The sequence below is a fragment of the Phragmites australis genome, chromosome 13 (genome assembly GCF_958298935.1).
Source record: "Phragmites australis chromosome 13, lpPhrAust1.1, whole genome shotgun sequence".
NCBI lineage: Eukaryota > Viridiplantae > Streptophyta > Magnoliopsida > Poales > Poaceae > Phragmites > Phragmites australis.
Genome location: NC_084933.1, coordinates 9,041,986 through 9,052,577, shown reverse-complemented (window position 1 = coordinate 9,052,577; position 10,592 = coordinate 9,041,986). Strand labels below are relative to the sequence as shown.

Sequence of the window (10,592 nt, the reverse complement as noted above, 5' to 3'; positions counted from 1 at the left end):
TTTCCCTCATCTCACGACGACCGCCTACTAGGTGACTCCGGCGGTGCTACGATGTTTTCCTCCGTGGTAGCTGGTACTCCTCATCCTCCTCCCACTACCCCCCTTCAACCCTCCCTCCCCTCCCCTTCGTGATAGGGTTTTGCGTTGTTGAATCTCATGCTCTTGTGCTACATCGGGGGGGGGGGGGGGGAGGAAGGAGCAAGGAGGACCTATTGGCATAGCCCAAGGATGAATCCCTCATCCGTGTTGCCTAGGTCACCGGCGATAAGTTTGCCAAGATGCACATGTGCTTCCTATCTCCCCTTGTCTCTCCTTATGAATTGAGTTAGACAAAGCCAAATTGAACCCTTGTAGATTTCATAATTGCAGCAAGGTGTTCAATCGCAAGGTCACTGACATTACACATCCACAAGTGCCTCACGAAGCATCAAGTTTAAGTTCTTTTGTTCCTTTAGAACTTAAAATTGACTGAACTGTTAGTGTATCATGGTTAGCCTAATTTTTTTATGAAACATTGTTAGCTCAGTTATTTAAGGTTAGATGTGATGTTTATGCTAATTAAATTTTTATTAGATCCATCGACACCTTTTATAAGTTTTCAGATGTACTCTCCTATACTACAAAACTTGGCCATTGAAATAGACTAGTATAGCTTATCCAGTAGTCGAGCCCCTATGGAATTTGTTAGACTCCTGTATACTGGTAGTACAATTTCAAGTAGCAACATGTGCAATCTCATCTTGGTTTTGGAGTTTATTTTCTGAATTATGAATAGAGTTTCCATATTTCGGGGTTGTTTATTTAAGTAAGATCTCTACATGTTATGTCTTGATGCTTGCTACCAACTCAATGACAAAGTTCTCAAATTTTTGGGATAGGTTGACCAGGGAGTGGTAATTAAACAGATAGGTCAAATGAATTTTCTTTTCATGCTAATATGATGCTTCCATGTTTGAAATATTTTTTCTGTATAAGGGCTAGAGCTAATGAACATGCAGTAGATTACAGAGAGATTTTCATAGCAGCTAAACAAATCACATGCTTGTAAGAAGAAAAACATAGTAAGTGGAAAAATTCATGCTAGTTATTACACGTTTTATATATTCTTTTTAATTACATTCTCATCATCTGATTCTCTTCCTTTCATAACAAGCTACATATACTTCTACTTGAGATTGTTTGTGTTAATATACTTCTAGGATTAGAAGGTCAAATCTTGGTGGATCTATAGTGTAGAGTTGTCATGGTTTAGAGTTGTCAATAGCTAGAATTCATCTATTGTTGTCCTCTTTTTTGAAATTATAGGTTTTGTGATATGTTATTTGTGTTAGCACAACAATTCCTTCTATTACTGTACAAAATTCCCTTTAGTAGAAATTGAATATTTATTTTATCATGCACTCACTGGGTCATGAAATTGCCTTGACATATATGCTGATTCTTATTATATATATATATATATATATGGTAATTCTATCATCGTTTCAGTAACACTTTTGTTCTGTTCTTTACCTCCTTCTACTCCTCTTCCTAACCTGACTTGTTTCCTAATCTAAGAATATAGTGAGTTAGGAATTCCTGACTTGTTTTTTTTCAAGACAAATTTCTGACTTGTTTTCTAGAGTCTGGAGGATGCTTAATTTTATAGTACTTTTTAAATGGTCACTGCCATCATTAAAAACTTATATATGTGTTTGATCATCATGACTACCTCCACTAGCAAATGCCTGTATCATTTTGATTGCATAATGTTTTAGGGATTTATGAGTTGTTGTTTGGTGCCTACTTCTACTTGCACAATTACTCTTTCTAGAAATATATGTTTGAAGCGGACTAAGTAGGTGAGTGTTGGTGCATATACAAATATGTTATATAAGAATATCTGTTCTGGAGTTAATGGTAAAAGGCTTTGCTTTTTTATTTTCTATGACTTTCCCTACTGCTATCTTTGTATTAGACATCATGATGTCCTTTTTTTGTTGGCACCAGGCATTCCAAATGTGGTTTAGCTGTTGCAAGGAAGAAATTTGAAAGCATACAACAGACAAGTAAAAAGAAGAGTCAGTAAAAGAAATGCCTTTTTTGACGAAGTCCATTAATTGTGATGTTGCTAGTTGGTCAATAAAAATAGTTTCTCCATCATGCACCACTTACATGTTTGTTGTCAACTAATTTCTTGAGGTAAAGATAGTTTCAGAAATAGAAGTATATTTGAAAGAAACACAACATTGTATCATATAAATATCTAGATGATTGTTTGGTTCAGGTACTGCAAGCTAGCATATCGGGAGCTATTTCTGTCAAATGATGCTAATTCTTTAGAAAATTCTTCAATAGGCTTTGGATGATCATCACTTTTTATGCCGTGTGTCGTGTCTTATGTGAGAAGTAGAAGTTACAGTATTGATCAGATTATCATCACTTTTGTATGTCTTGTGTCATGTCTTATGTGAGTAGTTGAAATTACAATTTTGATGTATATCTTGTAACATTACGTGATCTCAATCCTATATTGTACGCACAAGTTTATTTGGATCCCTGTGTTATGCACAACATATGTATGAGTATGATTATTGTGCACTCTAGGGCATGTGACAGTATGGTCTACTCATCTGTGCTGTAAAACATTGAATATAATTTGTGATGTTTTTGTGGCATGACAGGGTTTGTAGATGTAAGTATTATGGTGTTATACAGAGTTGTGTCAATCCAAGCAACTGCCAAAGGAAACAAACTAGATTAGGGACCTGCTCCTCAGCATGAATGTGGTGGATTGGGTGGTGGGAGGGGATCCACCCGATCTCCATGTAGTTCCATTCTCCCTCGGCTTGTTTTCCATTAGTGCCACACGAAGCTTAAGTGGGAAAGTTATGGTTGGGCTCCAAGGGGAGTGTGCGATTGTGAGCCAAGAGCCGGCCTTGTTCAATGGGTCCATAAGAGAAAATATCGGGTTTGGAAACCGAAAGGTATCGTTGGCCGAAATTGAGGAGGCTGCCAAGGAGGCCAATATCCACAAGTTCATAGCTGGGCTTCCCCGAGGCTATGATACTCAGGTAAAAACAATCTCAATCAGATTCTCTAATGGAATATTTCAGGCAATCATTTCCCTTGGAACAAAACTAGGTATTCTAAACTGTAATCATGTCACATAATTTGGTATGAAACTATAATTTCCTATGCAAACATGTTGTACTGTTCACGTGTGTATTAACTGAACCAGCGTTTGTTCTGAGCAGGTTGGAGATAGCGGGATCCAGTTGTCAGAGGGTCAGAAGCAGAAGACCGCGATTGCACGAGTATTCGTTAAGCAGTCCAGGATATTACTTCCGGGCGAGGCCGGCAGCGCGCTGGACCTCGAATCCGAAAAGGATAGCACGGTGCGCGAAGCCGACCGCATCGCCGTCGTGAGCAACGGGAGGATAGTGGAGCTCGGCAGCCATGACGTCCTTCTAGCGAGCATCGGGATGGCTTGCATGTCACGATGGTGAAGGCGGAGGTGGAGGCGCAGGTATTCGCATAGAAGAGCACACATACGCCTCAACGTTCAGCAATTTAAGCGTTATATTGTGATGAATATTTTTTATAAACAAAGTATTACGAATTTTGATTGCATTTTCTTGTCAATAGAATTTTTCCGCAACGCTACCCAGACAATCAATGAATAAAATGTGCACAAGCATATAAATTAGATGGAATGTTCTTGCTGACTATACTTGGGCCGATAGGCTTCACTCGAGCGGATTGGATGATTAACCAGGATGGTGGAAGACAGGTTAATGTGGTCAGGCTATAAGGCCTTTGGCACAAAGGGCTCCCATGTGTAGTTAGCATCAAATATACCAGCCCGTCTAGGCCCAACAATCGTCTTTTCTTTTCTTTTCATTTGATTATTTTCCTATTTCTTGTCTAACGTATTCCATGTGATTTAGCGTTGCGAAACTTAAGTCAACAACTGTAGAAGGAATTATTGGATATGTTCAAAAAGCTAAGTCAACAGATTGTGAGACAAATTCAACATTTTGCGATAACATGTTCAATATTTTGTATGTGATTTATGGAAACGGTGTATTTAAATTATTGAAGTAAAGAATTTGAATTGTTGAATTGCTGATCGTGCTATTTTTTTTAACAATTAATTTTTAAGGTTTGAATGAGGTGAAGTGCAGCTTAGCAGGAACTCATCAATTACTCAGATTTAGTGAGGGAACAAATCTGATCCAATGAAAAATCATACAATGGGTTAATTACTTGGTGCAAGTAAAATAGTAAATAAATCTTTTTCATGTGAAAAATTACAAAATATGGACTATTTGCTCGAGACAATGACAAAACATGGCCAATAAATGACGGACAGGGTCGTCCAATTCGACACATAATGCAGTTAAATCGTCGACTCTCCTCATGTGACTTATCACTCCACGCTGATGCAGATTGCAGACACAGACAGAGTATAGCAACTAGAGCTTGGAGTTCCCCCCGATGTCGATCACGAAACGGTAGCGGACGTCGTTGCGCGCCAGGCGGGCCAGCGCCTCGTTGATCCTGTCCGTTGAGACGAGCTCGATGTCGCAGGTAATGTTGTGCTCGCCGCACAGGTCCAACATCTCCTGCGTCTCCTTCATGCCTCCCGTCATGCTCCCACTCACTGTCCTCTTCCCTGCAGTCAACGTCAGAAACCACAAAAATAAATTTTGTCACACTTACCGTTCAACCAGTATTATCTCTTAATTACGGGACGGTTTGAGTAGGGAAATTTGAATCCAAATCCTCATGATTTATTTTAAGTTTGAACTAAATCGATAAAATTCTTGAATCAATCCCATCATGGGAAGAGATTTAAGAAGTATTAAAGAAAACAACACTTATTAGGATTAAGGGAAACAATTTGGAAGATGAAATGCTCACCGAAGATGAGAGGGAAAGATGGGAGCTCAACGGGCTGGTCCGGTGCGGCGACGAGCACGAGCTTGCCATTCACCTTGAGCAGCTCCAAGATCGGACCTAGCGAATGCTTCGCCGAGACCGTGTCAATGATGTAGTCAAGGTTCCTCGTCATGGCCTAATCAAATATCAAATTAATAATCACAGAAGGCCATTTAATTTTGACTTCATTGACCGCCAGTTTCCAGTTAGTTTAGCACTAATTACGTGCGTACCTGCATCTGTTTCTGGTCGGTGCTCACAATGAAGTCGTCGGCCTTGAGGCGCTCCCTCGCCTCCCGCTCCTTGGCTGGTGACGTGCTGATGACGGTGACGCGGAGGCCGAACGCTTTGCCGAACTTGACCGCGACGTGGCCGAGCCCGCCCAGGCCCACGACGCCGAGGCTCCCGCCGGACTGCAGCATGCCGTGCTGCTTCATCGGGCTGTACACCGTGATGCCCGCGCACAGCAGCGGTGCCGCCGCGTCCAGCGGCAGGTTGTCCGGGATCCGCACCACGAACCTCTTGTGCGCGACGAGCATGTTCGAGTAACCGCCGTACGTGACGCTGCCGTCCCAGAAGATGCCGTTGTAGGTGAGCGTGACCTTGTCGCAGTAATTCTCCTCGGAGCGGCAGCAGTGCTCGCAGTCGAGGCACGAGGCGGAGATGCAGCCCACGCCGACGTGGTCGCCGACCTTGAAGCCAGAAACGTTGGTGCCGACCTTGGTCACCACGCCGGTGATCTCGTGGCCGGGGACGACAGGGTACATGGTAATGCCCCAGTCGTTTTGGATGAAATGGAGGTCGGTGTGGCACATGCCGCAGTACTGCACCTTGATTGTCACGTCGTCCACGTCGTTCTCCCTGACAAACAAATGAAATGAGTAAATAGAACCGAGTCTAGTTCTTTTCATTAATTTTTTTGCTTTATGTTGAACAGTTGAATTAAGGCGATCGATGGGCTATGTATGCATCGAACGAATGGTACCGTTCACAAATGGGTGTGTACCTTCTCTTGAAGATGAAGGGCTCGACCTTGCCGGACTCGTTCATGGCCGCCCACCCGGTCACGGTCTGAGTGTGGTTTGGGGTGACCTCCATGACTCTGCTCTCTCTCTAGAGAGAGAGAGAGAGAGAGAGAGAGAGAGAGAGAGAGAGAGAGAGAGAGAGAGAGAGAGAGAGAGAGAGAGAGAGAGAGAGAGAGAGAGATTCTTTGTGTCTCCAAATGGTTGTGACCAAAGCTGTAGTAGCCACCAGCTATTTAAAGACACAGACAAGGTTGACGAGAGATCTGGTCGCTTTCTAAAGCCTTGTTTGGGAGCTTAAGAATTTAATTTATTTGTGTTGTTATATCTGACCTACTATGGTTAAAATTTCCATGTCATTAATGTGAGATTTCATCATGGAGTTTTGAAAAATGTTTATTTCATATAACAAAAGTTATAGTCACCGACATGTGTTGTGCCAGTATTGTGTCATTCACTTGTACGTCATTAATAATCAAGTGTGGTCAAGTTGGTGCATACGATCTTTTCATATTAGTAATTCATATTACAAAAAGTTATAGTCACTGACATGTGATCATTTTTTGTTTGGTATTATTTTTAAGGATGATATGGCAACATAATTTCGAATCGACATGCATGCATTGTACTGTTCAAACTATCCATCACGTGAGTAAAAGCTATGCAATATACACAAATACAACTTAATATGAACTAATCACTATCTAAAAAGTACAACTATGCCTGAAACTTGGGCTATTTGAAGTCTTGTAGATTTTTATTGCAAACTTGCTGCAAAACTATGTTGAATGACATGTGATTTATGTATACTAGCTTAGTGCCCATACGTTACAAAGAAAACATAAATATTGGATGCGATATCATTAAACGCAAACTTAAGGTATGAAAATATGGATACGCCATGGGAGCGTCGCAGAATGAATATGTCAAGAGGGATGCCGTAGTTTGATTTCAGATGGGATCCAAAAAACAGGAGAAGATTATCTGTTAATTTCTCTCCTAATTTCTTCATTTATTGGGTCTCATATCCGTAGATGGTAATAAGGTAGAGAGACTGGAAGATGCGGCTAGATGATAAAAGTAGGTAAATTATACAAATTTTATGGGTTTTATTAATTGGAAGAGAGTAGGAGGAAGAGGTGACGCGAGAACTAACTTGTGTTTAATATAGTAGAGATATGTTTTATGAATAAAATATGATTTATGTATATATGTTTTGTGAATGGTCTATGATGATATCGTGGTTGTGTATATGGATCATTTGTGAATAAAATATATCTAGATGAGACTATCTGTGTAAGTGAATGGTTTGTGATACATGTATGTGAGAATGAATGATCTGTGATGATGATATGTGGTTATATATGTTGTTTTCTGTTTTAGGGTGACATATAGAAGTAGGAACGATTAGGTCAGCGTTCTGTACATATTACTACCGGTTGACACTAAAAACCGATTGAGATATTATGAGTATCACTGCCGGCTCAGGTTAAAAACCTATAGTGGTATTTTGAGTATCAAGTATCACTACCGGTTGTAGCTACAAATATACAATAATAAGGATTATCACTACCGGTTCTGAGCCAATTAATCACTGTCGGCTAAAAACCGGTAGTAAAACTAGTTACGAGCAGACAATGATTATCAGTTCTCGACCGGTGTAAAGATGCAATTTTTGGGGCTTGCTCCAACAGAAACAAGCTCAATTTGGCGGTTTGTTTGGTTGCCTAAGCATGCAAAAAAAAGCAAAATAACCTAATAAGGAAACAAAAGATTGCTCGAAAACTGGTTGCTCTGAGCCCCTTAGAAAAAGAGAAAAGAAAAACAACCATAGGTCACACAAATCTCGATAAATAATTTGTTCAGTAGATTAATATATATGCTTGTCGAGCTTCTCAAGGTTCATGGAAGAACCAAATCGGGATCAAAAGCAAAAATACAAAACAAAAAAGACAATTATCGTCCATTGCAGGAACTGTGGATGTGCATGTTCATGCGCATCATGATCACCAGCCCCCGTGCCAACTGAGCGGAATGGGGCACGCCCATCTGTCATTTTTGGCTACAAAACTGGCCACACGGTATGCTTCCTGAATAGGCCGTGGTCGATCGTCGCCGTCACCTGTCCACAAATATCACGCGCAGCGCGGAGGAATCCCGTGTTGATTTTTTTTAGGGAGACCATCTCATTCTCACATGGAGTCCCCACATGCTTTGATTCACGCTGCTGTGCTTCGACGGAAAAGATATTGTTGTATCACTATTTTTTGCGACGTAGAAGGTGTAGTTTCACTTTCTTGGCAGGTAATACCATCTCCAATAATATAGATAGCTCCTATCTATAAAAGTTATATATATCACCAAAAATAATAGTCAATTTTTTCAATAACATAATTATAGCATTGTCTACAAAATAAATAGAGGCTCACATGCAATAGACTTTAATACCATTGTATTTAACAAATATACTGTCTACTTATCAATAGCTAGTTTTTCTCTCTCTTCATTCACTCTCTCCGGTTGGAAAAATAACACTTTTAGATTAGATTTGATTTGATTTAATTTAATTTCTAAATATAACATGAATATAAATAGATGCAAACAAGTTCCGACTAGATCCGACTAGCTTTCGGAGAATAATTCTGACAAGATCTAACAAGTCCCGATAAGGTCTTCACAAGCCCCAACAAGCTCCGACAAGGTATCTCTTGATGATTGGTGAACTGTCGATTTTATGAATTTATAGAAGAGATATGGGATGCTTTGAGTAGATGAATCACATAATACACACATGGTTTTTTTTTACAGATTTAGAACTCTTTTAGGATAATATCCCTACGCTTTGTTTGTCTTGTAGTGACCTTTGAGACTGTTACAAAAGGATACATGGCTAGCCTAGATAGTTCTAGACCTAGCTAGATGGCTTCTTTGCGTGTAGTTGAGGGGAGATGATAATAAAGATCTAACTGCAGAACGCTTGGAGAGTCAGAGCTTCCACATGCTTCAATAGCCTTGCAACACTTGTTCGTGCTTCCAATGACTTGTATGAACTTGTACGGCTTGTTCCTTCGTAGTGTCTCCTAACTCCGTATATATAGGGGGTCATCGTACAACTTCTAGAGATCTTCTTTCCTAGTCTTGGAGATAAACTTCCATATTTATGAGATATCCTGGGTATCTGCGGGCAGTTTCCATGCGCCCAGGGATTCTCTTCCCGAAGATAGAAATATGCCCCGAGACAAACGAAAAACCCTAGGGTATTAGGATATGATAGTTTTATATTACTTATCGTCAAGTCTCACACCAATACGTGAAATGAGGTTTTGACAGATCAAAGGCTTGGTTAGCAAAGATAAGCCTTTTGACCGACTGAATCATCAAGTGGAACTCGGGTTCTCGATTAGGATGGCACATCCAATCGGGTTCTTGGGATCCCGAGCTCATCTATTCGGGATCCCGAACACCTCCGAGTTCTCAAACGAGTCCTTGAGAAGGTATTCCATCTGAGTAGGATTTATAATTTGCCCAATAAATCGTCCTAACCTTCCGAAAGGACTGGCAAGAAGAGACTTGTTGCTGCCAGGTTTGAAATTTGAACCGTCACAACAGAGATTTTGGGTAGTGGTAAGAATCTTTTACCTAACAAGAAATCATGGTGATGCTGGAAAAACACTCGCGCAAGATGGCGCATTGCGCCGAGTTCCCTAGGGTTATTGCTCCAACTGCTCCAACATGTGTTAGGCACAAATGCGACGTGACGGTAAAGTAGGAGATCGTGGCCTCGAGTTGTGCCATGATGTTAGTTTAAGATTCATTCTGAGAGTTGTCGCCCTATATAAAGTGAGACGGGGAGTCTACATAGTGTTTACCCCTTCCGTCATCGTTCTCCTTCCAACATTTTCTTGTGTGTCTCTTGCTTTCATTCGCTTCCAAATCCCTAAAACCCTCCAACTGCTACCTCTCTGGTGCCATGGGCTGCAAGAAGATCGAGAAGGTAGAGAGCTCTGCTATCAGTGCTGTGGCAAGCGTGATCCCGCCTGGCAAGAATTTGAGATCTCGGAGGAGGTCCTGGCCAAGGCGGAGTGCGACGAGGCCATCCCCTCCTAGGCTTTAATCACTTGCGCATAGCGGTGGGTTAGGCACTCCCCTATCCAGACAGCATTTGGACTATCGTCTTCCTTGGTTTCTTCCAGTATGGCTTTTGTTTCCCCCTTCAACTTTTTCCTTGAAGTGCATAGTTTCTATGGCCTTGAACTCATCCACCTTAACCCCAGATCCATTGTTATGCCCAATATTTTTGCACACATGTGTGAGGTCTCCCTGGGCATGCGCCCATCCCTTGAACTCTTTAGGTATTTCTACCTCCTGAAGGGGATTCAAGGCAAGCTCGCTGGCGGCGCCGGATTTCATCTCTGGGAGGGGAAGTCAGCTGAGTACACCGACTTCGCCGCCAAGAGTTCCTAGTTGAGGTGGAAAAAGAGATGGTTCTACTACCAGCCTGTCCTACCCAATCTCCCTTACAGGGGTCTTGCTCTGTTGTCGAGGCCTGCATGGACAGAGGAGCCAAATGAGACCGTCATCCGCCGAACCCTCATTGCCGAGATATGTTATTTGAAGGAGTGGGGATTGACGATGTCTGACGTTGCC

General features: G+C 41.5%; 2 protein-coding genes across 2 annotated transcripts; one reads left to right on the top strand and one right to left on the bottom strand.

Moving 5' to 3' along the window:
* The first annotated feature begins 1,536 nt into the window (after positions 1-1,536).
* Positions 1,537-3,522, top strand: LOC133889745 (uncharacterized). The gene is made up of 2 exons (XM_062330207.1): positions 1,537-3,053; positions 3,237-3,522. Exons 1-2 carry the CDS (start codon positions 2,760-2,762, stop codon positions 3,486-3,488), a joined length of 546 nt encoding a protein of 181 aa, XP_062186191.1. The 5' UTR covers positions 1,537-2,759; the 3' UTR covers positions 3,489-3,522.
* A 736-nt stretch (positions 3,523-4,258) lies between these two features.
* LOC133887661 (probable cinnamyl alcohol dehydrogenase 6) lies at positions 4,259-6,137 on the bottom strand. Its single transcript, XM_062327619.1, has 4 exons — positions 5,930-6,137; positions 5,157-5,784; positions 4,906-5,059; positions 4,259-4,657 (listed from the first exon to the last, which is right to left on the bottom strand). Exons 1-4 carry the CDS (start codon positions 6,019-6,021, stop codon positions 4,458-4,460), a joined length of 1,074 nt encoding a protein of 357 aa, XP_062183603.1. The 5' UTR covers positions 6,022-6,137; the 3' UTR covers positions 4,259-4,457.
* Positions 6,138-10,592: the final 4,455 nt, after the last annotated feature.